The sequence below is a fragment of the Parus major genome, chromosome 28 (assembly GCF_001522545.3).
Source record: "Parus major isolate Abel chromosome 28, Parus_major1.1, whole genome shotgun sequence".
Lineage (NCBI taxonomy): Eukaryota > Metazoa > Chordata > Aves > Passeriformes > Paridae > Parus > Parus major.
Genome location: NC_031797.1, coordinates 4,368,573 through 4,388,764, shown reverse-complemented (window position 1 = coordinate 4,388,764; position 20,192 = coordinate 4,368,573). Strand labels below are relative to the sequence as shown.

The following is a 20,192-nucleotide window of genomic DNA, read 5'->3' as shown; positions in this document are numbered from 1 at the left end:
GGGACAGGGAGCTGAGGGGGGACAGGGACAGGGACAGGGAGCTGAGGAGGGACAGGGACAGGGAGCTGAGGGGGGACAGGGACAGGGAGATGAGCGGAGGAGAGGACCGTGTGAGAGTGACAGGGCTGTGGGGAGAGGGTCAGGGCAATGGTGACACAAATCCTGCCCCATCACTGTCCCCAGCTCAGCCCCCCCAGGCTGGGGATGCGGCTCCCGGCTGAATTCCTGAATTCCCCGGGGCCATCCCGGGACCCCAAACTCCTCCTGGGCTGGGCAGGGCGGTGGGTGCTCATGTCCGTGCCCCAGGACAGGGCACCGGGAGGGTCACTGGGCAATCCGAGCCACGGGCTCCGAGCTTGGGCTGAGCCGGGCTGAGCTGGGCTGGGATGGGATGGGCTGAGCCGGGCTGGGCTGAGCCGGGCTGGGCTGGGCTGGGCTGGGCTGGGATGGGCTGAGCTGGGACCCCGCTCTAACCCAAACTGTGTCTCTGCAAGATCATGGAAAGGGAGGCGGTCCCTGCCCGCACCGGGCCGGGCGGGAGCAAAACCCAAACCTCAACACACGGTCTGGGGAGAAATTACTGCCAGGGCTTTGTGGGGAGGTGTGTGAGGAGGGGAAATCCCGCTGCAGGGAATTCGTGTCGGGGTGCACGGGGGTGTTGTGTCCCTGTCACACTGTGAGTGTGACACACTCCTGCCAGGCTGTGCCACGTCCCTGCTGTGCCAAATCCTGGCCTTGTCATATCCCAGCCATGCTTCATCCTGACCGTGCCATATCCACTGTGTGCCATATCCAGTCTGTGCCATATCCACTGTGTGCCATATCCACTGTGTGCCATGCTCTGGCTTTGCCATATCCACTGTGGCCATATCCAGTCTGTGCCATATCCAGTCTGTGCCATATCCACTCTGTGCCATGCTCTGGCTTTGCCATATCCCAGGCTTTGCCGTATCCCAGGCTGTGCCACATCCTTCCCGTGCCGTATCCCAGCTCTGCCACATCCCAGCAGCTCCAGGGCTCTGTACATGGTCCTCAGCCTGTCCTGTGCCAGGGCGCTGGAGGGCACGGTGTCTCAGTCCGTGATTCCCGCTGGCGATGCCGCTGTGTGTCCAGCCTTGCTCCAGGCGCTCCCGGTTCTCGGTGCCACCGGGTGCCACCGGAGGGGCAGCGCCAGGTGCGGCTGCACAGGTGAAGGCGCAGCCCCCGCTCGGGGTGGGCTCCGCCCGCTCCCGAGAGTCGCAGCCCCTTCCCCGCGTGTCCCCTGGGGACGGGGAGCAGGAGCGGTGCCGGGGGAACGTGACCGTGACCCCGCAGCAGCCGCGGGGGCTGCGCTCGCCGTGTCCGTCCCGCGGTTCGGAGCGCTCGGCCGGTGTCCCGGGGATGGCTCGGACACCACGCTCCTTGTCCAGCCCCGGCTGTGTCCCAGCTCCACGCCAGGTTCGCTCCGGAGCTGCCCAGGGCTCCTTTCAGCCCGCTTGGCTCACACCGGGGCTGCCCCGGGGCACCGGGAGCCGAGGCTGCTCCGAGCGGGCTCCGGGTGCAGGTTTGGGGTGCTCTGGGGTCCGTGAGGCTCCGGGGGTGCCGCCGGGGGTCCGTGGATGCAACCTGGGCTCTGTGGCGGTCCGTGAGTGCCGGTCTGGGGTCCGTGAGTGCCGGTCAGGGGTCCGTGAGTGCCGGTTTGGGGTCCGTGAGTGCCGGTCTGGGGTCCGTGAGTGCCGGTCAGGGGTCCGTGAGTGCCGGTCAGGGGTCCGTGAGTGCCGGTCTGGGGTCCGTGAGTGCCGGTCTGGGGTCCACGGGTACCGGTCTGGGGTCTGCGGTGCCGCCAGCCCCCGGTGGTCCCGGTGTTCCTCGCCCCCATCCCCGCCGCCCGAGCGGGGCCGGTCCCGCCCCGTTCCGGTGACGGCGCGGGCGGGCCGGAAGCGCGGGGGGGGCGCGGCGGCCCCGCTCCCATCCCGGTGCTCCCATCCCGGTGCTCCCATCCCGGTGCTCCCGTCCCGGTGCCCCCATCCCGGTGCCCCTATCCCGGTGCTCCCGTCCAGGCCCGCTCCCGGCCCGGTGCTCCCGTCCCGGTGCTCCCGTCCAGGCCCGCTCCCGGCCCGGCACCGCCATGCGCAAGTTCTTCCAGGAGATCAAGGCCGACCTGAAGTTCAAGACGGCGGGGCCCGGGCAGAAGCTCTCGGAGCCGTCCCGGTACGGGCGGGGGGGACTCTCCGGTAACGCCACCGCCGGTAACGCCAGTTCCCCGGGGCACCGCGGGGGACACGGGGGTGTTACCGGCGGCTGAGCGGAGCCCGAGCCCGTGTCCTCCGCCGCAGGGCCCCCAAGGAGAAGCCGAAAGCCGAGGTGGCCCCGAAGCCCCGGCAGGCCCCGACCGATGAGGCGCAGAGGGCGGCGGCCGCGGCGCTGGCCCGGCTGGAGCTGAAGCCCAAGGCCAAGGCACCGTCCGGCTCGCAGGAGACCATCAGGAGCCACGGTAGGAGCGGGACGGGGCAGCCGGGGCCACCGGAGCCCGGGGACAGCGGGCCCGGCTGGAAAAGCGCCCGGCTGCGGCTCTCGAGGCTGTTTTGGGGCAGCTGTCGTGGAAATGGGGTCATGGGCAGCCCTGGGCTGGGACACCACACCTGGGCAGGTGTTTGCTTCTCAGGGCAGCGCTGAGCTGTCCAAAAGCCTCTGGAATGCGCTGAGCCTCCACTCCAAGCGGGGTTTGTGTGTTGTAGTGAGGAAGGAGCTGATGGCCGAGGCAGCTGCCGGAGAGAAGGAGCTCTCGGCGGAGGAGAAGGTGAGGGAGATGCTGCTCTCCCTGTCCTGAGGGGATCTACCAGGCTGTTTATAAACATAACCCTCCCAAAACCTCCCTGTGCTCAGTTTGGTGCCTGCTTTTATCTCCTCCAGGAGCAGGAGGAGGAAGGGGCAGCTGCTCCCTCTGTATCAGGGGTTTATTTCATCTGCCCCTTGAGCGGTGCAGTTGTGAGGAAAGACCAAAAGGAAAAGCAGCTCCGAGAAGCCATCCAGGCAGTGAGTGCTTCCCTTCAAACTCCTTCCTTTCCCTCTTCAAACTCCTTTTGTGCCATGGGTCCAGCAGTGACCTCGCCACCCCTCCACTCCTTCCTGCAAAATCTCCGCCAGGAGAATTTCACGTTACCTGTTAAATCATCTCCAGCCCAGCAAATGGGGAACAACTGAGCTGAGCTGGGGCCAGCTCCTCCCTGAGCTTCTCTCCCTCTCCCCAGTATTTCTCTGTGGACCCGGTGGCTGCTTCCATCATGGAGATCCACACCTTCAACCGGGACCGGGAGAAGGTGCGGCTGTGCGTGGAGACCATGGCCAAGTGAGTGTGACCGCTCATCCCTTCCCTGGTGGGTTTTCTTGCTCTGCTTCTGCCAAAGTCTTTTTTTTTTTTTGGAAGAAAACTGAACCCTTGAACCACCCAATTTGTCAGTTGGCCCCATGTCAGCGTCCTGGAGGATGTTGATCCCATTTGTTGAGTTTTGGGAGCTGCTGGGTGTTTGGTTTGACCACAAAGCATGGATATATTTTATTTACCCGGGTTTCTCATGTCTTTTACTCTGTGAGAAATACTGTGAGGTGTCTGTTGAAATACTGTGAGGTGTCTGTTTTCTCTCTGACCTTGGAGTGTCCTGCTTCGACCCAGGCAGTGCGTTCCTCTTCCTGCAGGTACCTGGATAACATCTATCTCCATCCAGAGGAGGAGAAATACCGGAAAATCAAACTGCAGAACAAGGTGTTCCAGGTGAGCTCAGACTCCTGCAGCTGCTCAGCCTTGGAAAGCCCTTGCTTGGAGCAAACTCCATCTAAATTCTGTCCTTTTCTTCCAGGAAAGGATAAGCTGCTTGGAAGGGACGCACAAATTTTTCCAGGCTGTCGGGTTTGAGACAAAAACACTGCCTGTTCCAGGACAAGGCAAGAGCTGCTGGTGGTGATGTGGAGTCAGGGCTTTGGGAGGTGCTGGGATGCTGGGGAGCTGCTCTGGTTGCTGACAGCTCCACAGAGCTCGTTACTCCAAGGCTGGAACAAAACCAGGAGCACATTCCTTGTCCAGACCTGACCCTTTCCCAGAGATGCTCGTCCCTGTGTCACTGCCCCGCAGACCGAGAGCCTCACGGCCCATCCTTGCGGTTGCAGAGGCCACGGAGGAGTTCTACGTGCTGAAGGAGGAGGTTCTGAGCAGGCTGGAGGAGCTGAAGGACCGCAAGGAGCAGCTGCTGAGCTCGGAGCCCGTGCGGGCGCAGCTGCACCGGCAGCTCACGGTGTTCCAGCCGTCGGCCGCGGCCGCGCGCTTCGAGCTGCCCCACGACTTCTTCAACCTCAGTGCGGAGGAGCTCCGCAGGGAGCAGCGGCTCCGGTGAGCGGCGGGGCCAGGGGACACCGGCCAGGAGCTGGTGGCTGTCCTGGGGCCTACAGGGGAGTCTCCCCTTAGGACGGAGGCGGTGGAGAAGGCGGCGATGCTGAGGACCAGGGCCATGCGCGAGAAGGAGGAGCAGAGGGAGATGAGGAGGTACAACTACACCCTGCTGCGGGTGCGCTTTCCCGATGGATACATCCTCCAAGGTAAAACAGACCCCTCACCTTGCCTTGGGGCACCTCCAGAAGCTGCGGGGGGCAGGTGTGATGTGAGGAACTGGGTGACAGGAGGTGCTGGGTTCAGCTGGTGGAATAAATCACCCCAAAACCACGGTGGGGTAACGTTTCTCCGTGAACTCTTCCCATCTCCAAACCCTCCCCCTGCTCAGGGCTGGGATTTTGAGGCAGGATTGGACAGAGAGGGAAGAGTCTCAAGGCATCATTAATTAAAGTCTGCTCTTCCCAGGCCTCTGGAAACAAGCTGGACTCATTAGATCGGTGTGTGACAGCAGCCAGCGTGAGGCTGCCCGTGTGATGTCAGACTGTACAACAGCATAAATCCTCTTCAGATTTTCCACTGGAACTCTGGAAATCATTTCAGGCTTTCCCAGCTCTTTGTTACAGGCTGGCAGGGGCTCCCAACAATTGACTATTTTTCTTTGGGGATTCTGCTTTTATAGTTTTCAGTTAAATCAGGCTGGCTGTGTGTCAGGGAAGTCGTTGATCGAGTCAGCATCAGTAGGTGAAGCCCCATGGAACCGACCACAAAAGGTTAGATTTTGGTAAATGCCAGACTCTCTCACCTTGTTTTCTCATGGCAGGGACTTTTTATGCCCGAGAATCAGTATCTGTGCTCTATGACTTTGTGAGGGAAGCGCTCAGAGATGACTGGCTGCCCTTTGAGCTGCTGGGACCCGGAGGTCTCAAACTGACTGACGAGAACTTGGCCTTCAATGAATGTGGGTTGGTGAGTGAAAGAAATCCCAGAGCATCTTGAGGCTGTCAGAGACTTGTGCTGCTCAGAGCTGGGGGAGGAGTTTGTGTCCTTTCAGAGCCCCAGGTTGTGCTCTGGCCCCTCGTTTTGAGCACAGTCACTGCCTGGGGGCCTCGAGGTGTGGAGGGAGCACAGGGCTCTCCCTCCTGGAGCAGAGCAGCTGCCAGGGGCTGGGGAGGAGGGGAGGCAGCGATGGGGAGGGAGGGCACGAAGAGAAAACCCCAATTGGCATCCCCTGAAGGAGCTGCTTGCAGAATCCAACCTTGTTCCTTGCAGCTGGAGCAGCTGCAGCTCTGAACACACCCAGGCCAAGGGCAACAGAGCAGCCGTGGCTGCCCCAGCCCTGGCACTGCCCAAGGCCGGGATGCGGCGACCTGGGGCAGCGGGAGGAGTCCCTGCCCCGGGCAGGGGTGGGACTGGACGGGTTTAGGATTCCTGGCTGTGGTCAGTAACCTGCCTGTCCTGCCAGGTGCCCTCGGCCCTGCTGAGCCTGGCGTGGGACGCCGCGGTCATGGCTGATGTGGAGGCGGCGGCGGAGGAGCAGCGCAGCCCCCTCAGGCCCGAGCTGCTGGCCCGGGCCCAGAGCCTCTCCTGAAATAAAGGGCCCTGCCTCCCGTGCTGCTGCCTTTACTCGTCCCTCCTTTCCCAGGACTGCTGGAGCTCCCCGAGCTCGGAGCTGGATTTGGTTTGGCTCTGCGGAGGGGCTGGAGCTCGCTGTCCCCGCGGCAGCCACAGAGCCGAGGGGGTCCCGGCTGCTCCCGGGGGCTGCGGGCACCAGAGCGGGGAAGGGGCTGCAGAGGTGATCCCGAGGAGCTGCTGGAGCAGGGAGCTGGAGCAGGCGAGGAGCTGCTGGAGCAGGGAGCTGGAGCAGGAGCTGGAACAGGGAACTGGAACAGGGAGCTGGAACAGGGAGCTGGAGCAGGGAACCTGGAGCAGGGAACCTGGAGCTGGGAACTGGAACAGGGAGCTGGAGCAGGGAACCTGGAGCAGGGAACTGGAGCTGGAGCAGGGAACCTGGAGCTGGGAGCAGGAGGAGGGAGCTGGAGCAGGGATCAGGAGCAGGGAACCTGGAGCAGGGAACCTGGAGCAGAGATCTGGAGCTGGAGCAGGGATCAGGAGCAGAGATCTGGAGCAGGAGCAGGGAGCTGGAGGAGGGAGCTGGAGGAGGGAGCTGGAGCAGGGAACCCGGAGCAGGAACCTGGAGCAGGGAACCTGGAGCAGGAGCAGGGAGCTGGAGCAGGGAACCCGGAGCAGGAACCTGGAGCAGGGATTGGGGCTGTGGGGCTGCAGACCCAGCCTGAGCCCGGCTCTGGGGCTGATTCAGAACTCAGCTTCCCCTCCTGTGTGCACTGTGACTCTGCTGGAGAGCAGCTCTTGGGAGAAAACTCAGTGTGATCAAATGGAATTGGATTTATTCAAGGACTCAGCTCTGAGCCCAGCTGTTTGGGTTGTGTTGATGTTGTAGGTTTGAGATGCCAAACCAGTCTGTGCTGGGGCTGGCACTGGTGTGACTGGGAGCAGAGACTGATTATCACCTGGTGCTGATAACAGACAATCTTTTAAAGAAATAATTCATAACTCTGCAGTCACACAAAGCTGAAAGCCCCAGCAAGTTTCTCTGTGCAGCACCAAGGCTGATGCCAGCCCAGTCCTTTAAAACCTCAACCCAACTTTTCCTGTGGGACAGAGCCCGGCTCTGCTGGGGCCAGGACACAGAACCCAGCCCTGGCCTGCCCCAAAATCAGAGAAACATTTACATTTTCCAAAGGTAAACCCTGCTGCTGTTCTCTGGAGCAAGTAAGACCACAAACAGGATGGTACAAGAGCATAAATTCATATATAATTGTACATCATTTATACCCAAGGCCACGCTGTACAACATTATGAACAGTCATTCCCCAGTGGCATCACAATAAGCTTATTCCAAAATCCCTCAGCTACTTTTAGAGATAACTTAGATACCTTCCATTACAAAGAAGTATCAAAATTTCAATAATGCTTTATTAAGGACAGATTAATATGCAGTATTTAAAAAAAAAAAAAGCTAAAAAGCTAAAACTAAAAATTCAAGCTTCCATCTGGTCTGAAGCAGAACAAAGTGCTGTCTTCTCTTTACAAGAAATGTGGAATACTTTCAAGTATCTTGGTCAAAGATACACAATGTTTAAAATCTTCTAGCTCATTCTACATACATACAGAGGAGTTAGTAGGCATTTAAGTCTCAAATTGTATTAGGTGGGCTGACCACGCTGCTGTCCTGCTCAGCAGCTCTGGTGCCACTGGATTCTGCAGCTGTAGAACCTGCAAAGGAGAGAATGTGTTGGGTTTGTTTTTATAAATATCCTCATTAATCCAGTAGAATTTGACTGCTTTATGTTTTATCTGTGTTAGCTTCCTGCATCTGTTGTGAGTCTCCTTTTCAACACTATTTAAAAACTGGTTTTAATACTGGCTTCGTATTTAATATCACCAATCCAGAATAAAAAAAATAATCACTTTTCAACCATAAAAAGGATTTTCATAATCTTTTCAGTGCTCTGGAGTCAGGCAGAGCCAAACAAACGGAGCTGTGTGTGTGTCAGCAGAGCCTGAGGGAGGGAAGCTGCTCGGTGGCACCCTCAGAACAAGAGGTGACAAACCTGAGGCGAGGTTTCAGCTCACAGCCTGGTAATCAGCAAAAGCAGCTTAAGATTAAAGCCAGGCTTCATGTCAAGCAGTGCCACTGTCTGCTCTGGGAGGTGAGAGGAGCTCAGAGAGGAAGGAGAGCCCAGATAATGCCTGGAACGGGTCAAACACTACAGAATTTCTGTGCTGGAGCCCTTATCTGCCAGAGGAGCTGCCCAGCACAAACCCACTTTGCTCAGAGCTGCATTGTGAGCAGGAAGAAAGAGCCCAGAGCTTTGGGAAGCGCAGCACGTGCCTGCAGGCAGCTCATTGATCTGGGGAAGCACGTCCAGAAGCTGTGGGAGATGAAAGGAGCTGCTCCACATCCCGGTCCCCGCAGCACAGGGGCTTTGAAGCCGTTTCCAGGGGATAACTGGGACACAAACTCAGACTCTGGAGCACAGCAGCAGCCAGGCTGCTCCTCAGGTTATCCCCTTCACACAATCTGCAGCTCCCAGGAGGCACCAGAGGGGTGAAAAGGCAGAGCTGGCAGCCCTGAAGGGCTCTGCACGCCCCAGAGAGCAGAGATATTTACAGTAATTCACCGGTGCAGCTCACTTGTGCTGCCAGAAACGGGCAGGGAACGCTGGCAGCCACGAGCTGGGTGCCACTGAGGCAATGGGAGGGCAGAGAGGGCAGGAGCAGCTCAGAGGAGCCCAGAAATAGCAAAGCAGCATCTTTAAAAAAGCCTAAAAAGCAGGAGTTTCTAGAATAAAGTATCTGTAGAAAGAAAAGCTGAAGGAATGGTGAGAGAGGGGCAGAAAGCCCCAGGCCCAGCCCACGCAGTTGCTGCTCCTTGGGGCAGTGTCTGCAGAGAGCCTGGCGCCCACTTCCCACCTTTTGCTGGCTGTACATCCACAATCATGCAGTCGTCATCTTCCTCATCCTCCTCCGTGTCTGCCTGAAAGCCGTCCATCTCCGCAGCCTGCAGGGACACAACAGCAGCAGCTCAGAGTCTGCTGGGCAGTTTGGGCACGTCTGGGGCAGGGAAAGCTGTGACCCCCAGCCCCAGGAGCCCCTGGCTCGTGCCACATCTGCAGTGCACAGGTGGAGGGAGAGGCCGAGCTGCTGCTCCAGGATCCCTCCCTGTTCCACACCGTGCGGCTTCAGGGAAATCTGACTCGCTGCAGTTGTGGAAGGAACTCTCTCCCCTCTCTGTTAATTAATTTCACAGGATCACAGGCTCATAAAGCTCAGTGAGCCCCCAGCAGTGCCCAGCCCAGCACTGCCCGTGTCCCCAAGTGCCACATCCCTGCAGGGAGGGGACTCCACCCTGCCCTGGGCCGTCCTTTGGGTGAAGAAATGTTCCCTCAGTGTCCAACCAAACCTGCTCTGGTGCAGTGTCAGGCTGTTCCCTCTCATCCTGGTGTCCCCTCCCAGCTGTTCCCTCTCGTCCTGGTGTCCCCTCCCAGCTGTCCCCTCCTGCCAGGGAGTTCTGCACAGCCCCAAATCCCCCCTGAGCCTCCTCTGACCCCCCTGGACGCTCTCTCCCTCCTCAGGATGGAGAATTACTGTTGTCTGTCAAGTCTGGGCCTTGTTCTCTCCTGTCTCCTCCTCCTCTTTGCCCATCAGTTTTTACTCAGGGACTGGTGGCAGTTCAGGTTTCCTGCCATGGGAAAAGCCCAAATTCCCTGTTTTGAACTGAGAGCACACAACACAATTTGTGACACAACCTGAGGTTGCCCAGCTGTGAGGGTCTGTTGAGTTGTTTGTTTCCCCTTCAGCAGGACCTGGAATGAAAATCCCAGTCCCCATCTCCTAAAAACTGTTCCAAGCCAAGAGATTTTCAATTTCCATCTCCCAATAAAGCCCCAGTTCTCAGATGAAATCCCTCCCACACGTGGGCAGGTGCTGCCCACTTGAGCACCACGTTTTTCTCTCCACAGCTTATGTAAGAGCACCTTTACTCACACGAGCCCCAAGAAACACAAGTGGGAACGTGGCAGCTGTGCCCACTCCCCACGCTCCAGCCTGGCCTGGCTGCGAGCTCAGCACCTGAGCCAGCAGGAATGAACCTCTGCTCGGAGCTGCACCTCCCCAGCACAGCTCTGACAGGCTTTGAAGCATTCAGGCTGCTGATGTAATTCTCCTAAAAGTCTTTGTTTTGCTATTTCTGCTCCCTTATAAGCTGAATTTCCAGTGGGTGCCAAGCAGAGACTTTTATCTCTGCCTTTATTTAGTGTACAAGAAAAAACCCAAGCAGATGGAGTTTGGGGGCTGAACAGCTTCTCACAAGTCTCTGATCTCTATCAATACCTGAATGCTGAGCTTTTTCAGTAGAAAAGCCAAAAAAGCCAAGAATAAATTGGGAAGGCAAAGCATAAAAAGCATCAAAAGCCTCATCTGTGGTCTGTGGGAGGGGGTGGAACGAGATGAGCTTTGAGGTCCCTCCCAACCCAAACCATTCTGGGGCTCTTTCTGAACCTGGTGCTCAGGGAAGGAGGAATAAATCCACTGGCAGGGATTTCAAACCCTGATAACCCCAAGCTCCAGCCCCTAAAGCCTCAAGTGAGCACCCCGAGCTTTGTGGGTGCCTGAAGGGGCCAAGAGGAGACACAGAGAGAGACTGGGGACCAGGGAATGCTCCCAGGGCAGGGCTGGATGGGATATGGGGAGGAACTCCTCCCTGTGAGGGAGGTGAGGGGCTGGGCTGGAATTCCCAGAGCAGCACTCCCACATCCCTGGCAGTGTCCAGGGCCGGGCTGGGGCAGCCTGGGACAGTGGGAGGTGTCCCTGCCCGTTCTGCAATTCCATGATCCCATTTTTCACTCATGATTAGGCTCCAGCACTACCTGTGGTTGCCCTGAAAAGCAGAAGCAACAACAGGAAAACCACAACACAGCTCCCAAGCAGCAACCACTGCAATTCCATCTCATTTCGTCCCTATGAATTACTGTATTTTTAAAGCAGCTCTGGAAACTCAGCTTTATGTGTGTCAGGATGAGCTGGAGCCTTTACAGACTGCTCTGGGCTGAGCTGCAGCACTTGGGAACCACATTTAATCCGTTCACATGCAACTGCTCTAAGTCATCAGCTCGGGCTGTACATCTGGCAGCCACAGGCACACATAAAACCTGCACACAAATTACACACAGCTGTAAAACCAAGGCCAAGCAGCCTCTCAAACTATTCACAGCTTGGATGCAATCACTGCCAAATAGCAGAGAATGGAAGAGCAGCAGGAGAGCAACGTTTCAAATGGAACAGAGAGTCCAAGCTGCAGGCACACAAAAGAAACCCATCTCTTTAGTCCCATCATTTCACTTCTTTCCCCATAAAAAAGGGGCTGGTGGTGTTGCAGGCCGGGCCTGTGGCTACCAGGCCACAGCACATGTGCCACCAGCCCAGGGTGCCACCAGCCCAGGGCGCCACCAGCCCAGGGTGCCACCAGCCCAGGGTGCCACCAGCCCAGGGTGCCACCAGCCCAAGCCACGGGGCACACTCAGCACACCAGGAGCTCACCTGCTCAGCATCCCGGGGTCTCTTCATGAACTTGGTGATGGACATGCTGGCCATGGCCTTCCTCTTGGCTGCGGGGGGCGTGTGCTGCGGGGCGGGCGCGGCGGGCACGGCGCTGCCGTCGTCCCTGCCCGCGCAGGGCACCTGCGTGACGTAGCTCCAGCGGCACGGCACCGGGAGCCGCTCGTGCCCAAAGCTGCGCAGCACCTCGGCGTGCACGTACCAGCACATCCTGAACTCGGGCCTCTTCTCGTACACGGAGTTCTCCGAGATGATCCTCTTCAGCCTGGCCTTGGAGGGGACCCCGCCGTCCTCCCCGGCCGGGGGCTGCCCCGGCGGGGGGCTCCCGTCGCCGGCCTCGGCCCCGTCGCTGAAGCGTCCCTGGCGGCAGCACTCCTGGAACTCCTGGATGATCACCTTGCTCCCGTGCACGTTCCCGTGCAGCAGCGGCAGGAGCTGGCCGAGGACTGCGGGGAAAGGGTTAAAGGGGAAAACAGCAGGGGTGATTTCAGAGCTGGGGCTGCCCCGTCCCTGGAAGGCTCCAAGGCCAGGCTGCAGCGGGACTGGAGCAAGTGAAGGGGTCCCTGCCCATGGCCAAAACTGGATGGGCTTTAAGGTCCCTCCCAGCCCAAAGCACTCTGGGATTCCAGGATTGTAACAGCAGCTGAATTTGATGCACAAAACTCACTCTCCATAATAACAACACCCTGGAGTGAAACCCTCACCCCCTGTTTGGCCTTCATGTGAGTTATTCACGTCCTTGTGAGCAGCAAAAGCCCAGGACAGGAACCCAGCACAGAAACCAAACCCTCTCCCCCAGACAATAAACAGGCTCCAGCCCATCCTAAATCAGAGCCTGCTCAAGTCTGGTTGGTTTTATTTCCTAGATTGCCCAGAGCAAGACTTTCTGGAGAGGCACTGCCAGAAAACTCCTTTCCAAGAGCTCTGAGAGATTCCTGGGATTCCAGACTTGTCAGAAACATTGTGAATTCAGCACTCAGTAATCCCCCTACTCCCTGCAAAGCAGAGTACAACACTCTGCAAGTACTCTTCAGCCCTTCAGCTCTTACTTTGCTGATCTTTTGCCCTTTTCTTGCTGCATTTCTGTGTCTGCTGCTCTTCCTCTGGCCCAGGTGGCTCCAGGACACAGGCTGTGAACTGTTGGAGCACCTTCAGGTCCGTGTTGGTGCTGCTGTCCTCTGCTGCCCTTTCCCAGACGCAGCCGATCTTCACGGGCTGCAGGACGTGGAGCCTCTTCCCCTTGGCTATCAGCTCATCCCACTCCTTGGCTTTCAGTTTCTGACGAACCTTCTGGTTCTCAGGGTCACACTCCTGCAGCCACAGGGGACAAAGGACTCATTGCACCCACGCCAGTTAAAAACACAAAAGAGCTTTTTAAACCCAGCTTTTCCTGCTGTTCCCCGAGCCACACAGGGCTCCTGAAGCGTGCAGGCCTGAGGGGGCCCAGCCCTGTGTGCTCCCCTCCCCTGCCAATATTGACATTCCACACTTGACTGGAACTCAGGGACACCCTCACCTCTGTCACACCTTCATCTTCAGATAGGTACCCATGGGGTACAAAAAACCCATCGTCCTCGTCTTCATCCTCTCCCTCCTCCTCATCATCCTGCACACAAATGGATTACAGGTTACACTGCTGACTGCAAACGGTTCCTGATGGTTTCAGCATGCAGGATCCTCACCTCTTCACTATGGGAGAGACTTTCCCCTGGCTCCTCCTCTTCCCACTCTTCATCACTGTCTACTTCATAGTCCAGCAGTTTCTGCAAGAGATGCCAAGAACCGTCTGTCCCTCACTGGAGAGCACAGCCCCAGCCCAGCCCGGGGTCTCAGAGCTGAGGGAACAAAGTGCCTCAGCAAGCCCAGGCAGGCAGAGGACTTGGCCAGGCACATTCTCTGCCAGGGCACAAAGAGGGGGACAGAACACAGCAGGTGCTTACGGTGTCCTTGGACCATGGATTCCTGGCACGGATCAGGGCGGTTCTCTTGTTCCAGGTGCCCCAGTAGGCAGGGCGGTGATTCTCACTGAACTGCAGGAGCTTCATCCTGCCAAACTTCTCCCTCTCAGGAACAGCGTCTGCCTGGCAGCTCTCCACCACCACCACGTCACTGCAGCACAGAGAAGGTGGCTCAGGCCCTGGAGAACAGCTCCAGCCTTCCCTCCTCTCCAGTGTCCATCACCCCCTCAAACCCTCCTCAGTTTGTTTTACACACAGAAGCCAAGCCCCCAAGTGCAGACTGACCTGTTCACACTGTCATTGCTGTCACTGACCAAAGTGGGCCCAGATTTTCGTGGTTTACGACATTTTAGATCCCTCAAGAAGGAACCGTCGCCGTTCTGGGCATGCAGGAGCTTATCCAGCTGTTCCAGGTAGTCTGGATCCAGGGAAACGCGGCTGAGCGGGGCTAAGACCATGTTCTCCTTAATTTCAAAAGGAGCAAACTTCCCACAGGAGCCAGCAAGGGTCTGAAACATCAAGTGAGCGATGTCAGGGCTTGGACACCGAGGAGCTGCAGCACCCACAATGCCAGAAACACCTGCTGCTGAGGTGTGGTCTGGGATTTGGGTTAACTGAAGATTTAGGTTAAGCCCTTCCTGTCCAAGACTGCAGCAGATCTTCCAGGCAATGCAGAAGACAGAGCTGAGATTCGCTAAACCAACCACAAATGTGTCCTGCAGTCTCTGCTCTGGCCTTTTTCTTACAATCCTTTACGCTTTTGAGAGCAGGAAATTAAGAAAGAACAATGTTTTGACCACCTAAGGGGCAGCTGAGGAGGAAATGAGGGCATTTGTTAGGAACAGCAATCCCTCACCTTGGGGGCTTGTGGAGTCTTTGGTTTCTGGAAGAACCTGGTGATCTCTGCTTTCTGTGCATTGATGCGCTGAAATGAGAACCCAAATGTCAACACAGAGACAGAAGAAAGCTCTGGAATCCAAGGTGAGCTCATGCATGACTCAGCTTCAAAGCAAAGTTCAGGCAGTCACCAGCTGCTGTGACTCAACAGGAGCACTCCTTGTGCCCCCTGACACAAGCAGGGCTCCAGAGCCGCTGCCAGGGCAGGGTTCACTTGTGGGCATTCAGAAGCACACACAGAAGTCGTTGGAGAGGGTAAAAGCAAAGGAACCAGCAGGAGTGAAAGCAACAGGTAAAAATCCGGAGCAGCAGCGCCAGCAGGTCACGGGGCTGCCTCCCAAAGGGGTCTGCTCCACCCCAAAGGGGTCTGCTGAATCCCAAAAGGGGTCTGCTGAATCCCAAAAGGGGTCTGCTCCACCCCAAAGGGGGTCTGCCCCACCCCAAAGGGGGTCTGCTGAATCCCAAAAGGGGTCTGCTGAATCCCAAAAGGGGTCTGCTGAATCCCAAAAGGGGTCTGCTGAATCCCAAAAGGGGTCTGCCCCACCCCAAAAGGGGTCTGCCCCATCCCAAAAGGGGTCTGCCCCATCCCAAAGGGGGTCTGCCCCACCCCAAAGGGGGTCTGCTCCACCCCAAAGGGGGTCTGCTCCACCCCAAAGGGGTCTGCCCCACCCCAAAAGGGGTCTGCCCCATCCCAAAGGGGTCTGCTCCACCCCAAAGGGGTCTGCTCCACCCCAAAGGGGATCCCAAAGGGGTCTGCTGCCTCCCAAAGGGGTCTGCCCCACCCCAAAAGGGGTCTGCCCCACCCCAAAAGGGGTCTGCCCCGTCCCAAAAGGGGTCTGCCCCGTCCCAAAAGGGGTCTGCCCCGTCCCAAAAGGGGTCTGCCCCGTCCCAAAAGGGGTCTGCCCCGTCCCAGCTGGCACCCCCATCTCACCCCAGAAAGAATTCAGAGACAAGCCAGGGAAAGCCTTTTTTACCTTTTCTTCCTCCTTTAACCGTTTCTCCTCTTCTTTCTTTCTCTTCTCCTCAAGTTTTGCCCTTGAAAACAAAGTTCATGTGAATTGTCACCTCCAGGAAGGGTTTATTTGCACTGAGGAAGAGCTGGGAAGCCCCAGACCCCACCACGAGGATCATCTGCCAGCCCAGCCAAGAACCACCCTGGTTAAGTGTAGAGCAGGCTTTGTTCATTTGCTCTAGAGCAAATATTGACCCATTTTAGCCACAAAGTTAACAGGCTGCCTCGAGTTCCCCTCCAGACAGGGAAATTTCAATTACCAGGTCACGGGTGACTGCAACAAAGAGGCCCAGAGCCTGCCAGGAGGGGCAGCAGGACAGCAGAGGCACTGCTGGACAGGGACACAGAGCCCCTGGAGCATTCCAGAGCCAGCCCTGAGCCCAGGCCCGTGCTGCTGGAGCAGGGCAGCCTCAGGGACAGGGAGAGGTGGGGATGGGAAGAGCACAGGGTCCCCAGGAGCCCAGGCACTCACTCCAAGGCCTCCTGCCTCTCCTTGCGCTTCTCCTCCTTCACTCGCAGCTTCTCAGCTTTCTCCTTCTCTTCCTTTTCTTTCTTTTCCCTCCTTTCTCTCTCTTTCAACTCCTTCTCTTCCTCTTTCCTCTTCTTTGCCTCCTCCTTGGCTCGTTCTTTCGCAGCTTTTGCCTCTTCCTTCAGCCTCCCCTTCTCCTCCCTCTCTGCCTGCAGCTTCTGGAGCTTGTCTGCGCGCTCCTGGTCCTGGGGCACAAACGGGACACTCAAACGGGAACTGCGCCTTTGTGCCACCAAAATCAGCATTCCACCTCTGCAGGAGGAGCCTGGACCCACCCACAGCCCGACCTGCAGCACCACAAAACATCCTGCAACGGGAGGGACCCCTCATCCTGCCCGGGAAAGCAGCTGGGAGCACATCCACGGCTCCCTGGTGCCAGCTGAGCTGCCTCGTGCTGCCTCCCAGAAAGCTTTAATTATTCTTTTCCCTTTTGCAAAAAAAAAAAAAAAAAAAAAAGGTGTTTCCATTTCTCCAAGCAACAAAGAAAGCTTTGTATTGAGTCATCTTCATTGCCACTGTAGCATTATGGAAAATTAGATGGGAATTAAAAAATCGTAATTATTCCCTTATTTAATAGGAGATTTCAGATTCTTTCCAAAATATTTCCTCCTGAGCTAAGCTTTCATGCTGTGGTGTCACCACAGGGCTACAGTGGAGCTGATGTGACATCATAAACCCCCTGTCACAGAAACCAGAGCTGGATGATCCCTGGGGGTCCCTCCCAAGCTGGGACATTCCATGAGCCCTGGGAATAACCGGAGTCTCCAGACTCCTCATCCCTCCTCTCCAGACACCACCAGTGCCCTCAGCTCGTTCAGGGGGTGCTCTGGGAACAGTGGGGGGAAGATTTATCCCAAGTGTTGCCTTTTGTGGTGTTTCCTCCCAAAACAACTGCAATTCCCACCGTGGCTCTGCTGACACACAGGAGGAAAAGGTCAAATTAAAGAAAAAAGAGATTTTTCTGTGCTGCAGGCGCTGCTGATGTCACCAGGAAAGGAGGATCTGCCTGTGCCCAGACACTCCAACTCCTCCCTGGGTATTTTCAGTTTTCTTTTATTGATTTCACATCTCTCCTTGTCAACATCAAGGCTCCCTGAGCAGTGTCACAACACAAATAACTGCAGAAAGCCACCAACAGCCAAGTGGTGCCAATGGCAAGGAAACAACACTGTCAGCCTGAGTCATGGAATGTGCTGGGTGCTGGTGTGAAGCTGACAGCTCACTGGTGGCTCTAGTTCACTCTCAGCATCATTTTTAGCTTCCATTCTCCTCTCTCCCTCACATCCCCGCTATTTTTAACAGAGCTATAGAAGGGAAGAAAACAACAGATTGGGATTCTATATGGGGCACTGGGAAAAAGCAAGAAGCTTTACAGCTACAACTTACATAAAACACACGAGTTTATAAACAAGCCACTGAGAGACGCACAGCTCCTGAGCACAAACCTTCCCAGGTGCAGGAAAAACAACCCCAAAAAAGTCCATTTCACTGCTGGAAACCCCAGAGATCCTTCAGCCTCCTCTACATCCAGCGTTCCATGGCTGGCAGCAGAATCAGGGGGCAGAGTAAGGAGCTGCAGCCAAGCACACAGAACCTGGAGCTTGAGCATTCCCAGTGGTGGCATCCAGTGGTGACATTCTCTGGGAAGCCTCAGACTCGTTTCCCCCACTCTTAAATAAAAGTGTATTTATTAATACACACTCTCCTGGTGTATTAATAAAAACAGAACCTGCAATTTGGGGCTTAAACGTTTCCAATCTCTTCCCCAAGAGCCCCAAATGCAGCCACAGCTCTGCTCAGGAGCTTTGGAAAGAGCCAAGCACCTTGACTGCCTGCATTAAAGGTTCTTCCACACTCCTCAGGGTGAGGAAAAACGGCAAGAGAGGTGTTCCAGCTGGGCTGAGACAAAAGGCTGCTCAGGGGAGGTGTCAGGGAAATGCCTTACTCTTTGCAATCTCAGCTTCTCCTTCTCTGCTGAACTTCTGTGGAATTTCTGAGGTACCTGCAATTAGAAAATCAAGTTTTAGAGGAGATCCTGCTCCTCCCTCTCCAGCCTGAGCCACAGCAGGCTGTTCCTGCAGATCACACCCAGCCACTCCAAACCCCCCCAGAGCAGGGGATGAGGACACAGCTCGGGCATGTCCCATCTCCCCCCTCCCACCCCAGCCTGGATCCATCCCAGAAACCCTCACCTCACCCTGCCTGCATCAACAGACCCCTCTGGTGCCCTCAGCCCCACAGGAACGTTCTGGAAATGTCACCTGCACAGCACCATGGGGAGCTGCTCTCAACCAAAGTCAGTTTGGGTTTCTTTGGGGCTTTTTTGGCATCCACCTGTCTTGCTGTGACATTTAGCTGGAATTTCGTGAGTGCAAGGACTGTTTTCCACATTTTAACACTGTTTCTTCTTGCCATCACAGTCCACTTGATCTCCCACCAGTAACAGCCCACTGACCCTAAATTCCAAACCAGGGCACACTTCCCATTTAGCTTTTATTTATGGCGAGAAGAAAAAGGGGTTTTATGCTTAAGATTATTGTTGATAGACTGGTTAAAGGCCTAATTTATCAATCTTTCAGCACACTGTGACTTGATTTACTGGATCCCCCCCTCCTCCTCCTCCTGCCATTCACAGCATCACATTTAAACTGTGATTAACGGGCTAACACAGCCCAACTGCTTTATTTGCTATATTTATCTGATATAAAACAGGAGTTCTGCCAAGTGGAAGCTTCAGCTCCTCAGAGCTGTTTCCTCCCAGGAAAACAAACCTGCCAGGACTCGCAGCTGCACAGCTTGGGGTGCAGCCCCTCGTTTTGGGGAGCAGCACACACACAAATCCAGCCCCACTGGCAATACTGCATTACACCAGGAGTGCTTTCTGTTGTTCTGCTACGCTGCAAATGCTTCATGCCTGCTTGAGTGTGTCTGTTTATCTTAGAGGTGGAAGACTGGGAGTTTTCAGAGGAGGAATTGATCATTTGACTTGATAAACACAACAAAAGGACTGGGAGAACCATGCCCGTGGTGCTCCAGCCACCTGAGCAGGTGCTGCTGCCCTTGGAAGCTTCCCTGTCAAAACTGCCCCAAAAATCAGGGTGTTTGGGGGTGTCCTGCTGGAGCAGAGCTGCTAAACTGAAACTCAGGTGACCAAAAAGCCCCTCACTGAGAGCTTTTTCACAGAATCCCAGAATGCTTGGGGTTGGGAGGGACCTTAAAGCCCCTCCAGTGCCACGTTCCACCGTCCCAGGCTGCTCCAACCCCCACCAGCCTGGCCTTGGGCACCTCCAAAGCAGCCCCAGCTCCTCTGGGAAACCTGTGCCAGAGCTTTTCCACGGCAGCTGCAGGAACTGAGAGCTGGAAAAGCGTCTGCACTGGCGGTACTGGGGAAACAGGAACCACAGCAGCTTCCAGGAGGATGAACTGAGCTTGGGAAACAGCAACTGGAGCATAGACTGCTCTTGGATGCTGCAAAACACCAAGTCCCAAGTGGGCATTTCATTGAAGAACTGCAAACACAGCAGCAGCCAGAACCAGGGAAGATCAAATCCTTTAGCTGTAGGACTTAAAAGATTCCAAAGGGCAAGAACTCAGTAATTAATCACCACCACCTTCCCTACACTCCTCGTTGCCCCACTCATCGTGTTCCCCACGATCCCAGGAACCCAAACACTGCAGCACAGCAGCTTCCACCCCAGAGCAGAGCAGACCAACCTTCCTGGCAGGCGTGGAGGCAGCCAAAGGACTCGAGCTCCTCTTGGCCTCTGCCACGAGCTGCACGTCGGGCGAGCTCCCGGAGCTCAGCGAGGAGTGGCTCAGTCCCGAGTGTCCCTCGTGGGACGACTCCAGGGCCTCGTTCTCCGAGCCTGTGCCGCTGCTGTCCAGAGACACCACCTGGGGGGATTTCAGGCTCATGATGTCCTCCAGCAGCACCACGGGCACCTTCCCCTCAAAGAGCACATCCTTCAGTTCGCCCTGGGTCCCCTTCCTGCCTGCCACCGCCCTGGAGTGTGGCTGGATCCCAGCTCCTGGATCCTGCTCTGCCTTGGCTGCGGCTGCACAGGGCCCCTCAGTCTCCGTGGAGTCACCTGCTGGGCTGCTCTGTGAGGAATTCAGGCAGCTCAGCTGGTTCAGCTCTTTTCCTATCGTGGTGCCGCTGGTTACGGCAGCTCTGGAATCCTCATCCCCCTCGAGTCCGTGGCCAGAGCCCTTGGAGAGGTCAGGAACGTCCCCAGGGTCACTCGTGTCACCTCCTGGGTTTTTCTGGATAAAATGGCCCTTGGAGAGGTCAGGAAC

The 20,192-nt window shown here is 56.6% G+C and overlaps 2 protein-coding genes across 4 annotated transcripts in view; one reads left to right on the top strand and one right to left on the bottom strand.

Annotated features, from left to right (window-relative positions):
* Window positions 1-2,010: 2,010 nt before the first annotated feature.
* On the top strand, window positions 2,011-5,974 carry UBXN6 (UBX domain protein 6). Of its 2 annotated transcripts, XM_015651657.3 has the most exons (11): window positions 2,011-2,190; window positions 2,316-2,473; window positions 2,718-2,779; window positions 2,893-3,015; window positions 3,231-3,328; window positions 3,676-3,751; window positions 3,837-3,921; window positions 4,144-4,363; window positions 4,439-4,569; window positions 5,184-5,329; window positions 5,826-5,974. In XM_015651657.3, exons 1-11 carry the CDS (start codon window positions 2,108-2,110, stop codon window positions 5,949-5,951), a joined length of 1,308 nt encoding a protein of 435 aa, XP_015507143.1. In that variant the 5' UTR covers window positions 2,011-2,107; the 3' UTR covers window positions 5,952-5,974. The 2 variants fall into 2 exon arrangements, with proteins under 2 accessions (XP_015507143.1, XP_033376029.1); XM_033520138.1 differs by lacking the exon at window positions 5,826-5,974 and having other exon boundaries at window positions 4,829-5,302.
* Window positions 5,975-7,174: 1,200 nt separating this feature from the next.
* The window catches only part of CHAF1A (chromatin assembly factor 1 subunit A), a 14,261-nt gene continuing 1,243 nt past the window's right edge, over window positions 7,175-20,192 (bottom strand). Inside the window, exons 4-16 of one of the 2 annotated variants that reach the window (XM_019009116.1) lie at window positions 19,611-20,192; window positions 17,842-17,898; window positions 15,840-16,081; window positions 15,330-15,390; window positions 14,315-14,383; window positions 13,744-13,967; window positions 13,441-13,609; window positions 13,183-13,263; window positions 13,017-13,106; window positions 12,550-12,811; window positions 11,483-11,946; window positions 8,858-8,945; window positions 7,175-7,657 (exon numbers count right to left, since the gene is read on the bottom strand). The exon at window positions 19,611-20,192 is cut by the window's right edge and continues 1 nt beyond it. In XM_019009116.1, coding sequence (XP_018864661.1) covers window positions 7,578-7,657; window positions 8,858-8,945; window positions 11,483-11,946; window positions 12,550-12,811; window positions 13,017-13,106; window positions 13,183-13,263; window positions 13,441-13,609; window positions 13,744-13,967; window positions 14,315-14,383; window positions 15,330-15,390; window positions 15,840-16,081; window positions 17,842-17,898; window positions 19,611-20,192 — 2,469 coding nt within the window. In that variant the 3' untranslated portion in view covers window positions 7,175-7,577. The remainder of the gene's footprint in view (window positions 7,658-8,857; window positions 8,946-11,482; window positions 11,947-12,549; window positions 12,812-13,016; window positions 13,107-13,182; window positions 13,264-13,440; window positions 13,610-13,743; window positions 13,968-14,314; window positions 14,384-15,329; window positions 15,391-15,839; window positions 16,082-17,841; window positions 17,899-19,610) is intronic. The other variant, XM_015651603.1, reaches the window with a different exon arrangement.

Bases quoted from the DNA above. Each gene is read 5' to 3' on its own strand.
- UBXN6 (XM_015651657.3), top strand. From the start codon at position 2,108: ATGCGCAAGTTCTTCCAGGAGATCAAGGCCGACCTGAAGTTCAAGACG. The intron at 3,752-3,836 runs GTGAGCTCAGAC...CTTTTCTTCCAG, and splicing joins TGCAGAACAAGGTGTTCCAG to GAAAGGATAAGCTGCTTGGA. The intron at 4,364-4,438 runs GTGAGCGGCGGG...GTCTCCCCTTAG, and splicing joins CGCAGGGAGCAGCGGCTCCG to GACGGAGGCGGTGGAGAAGG.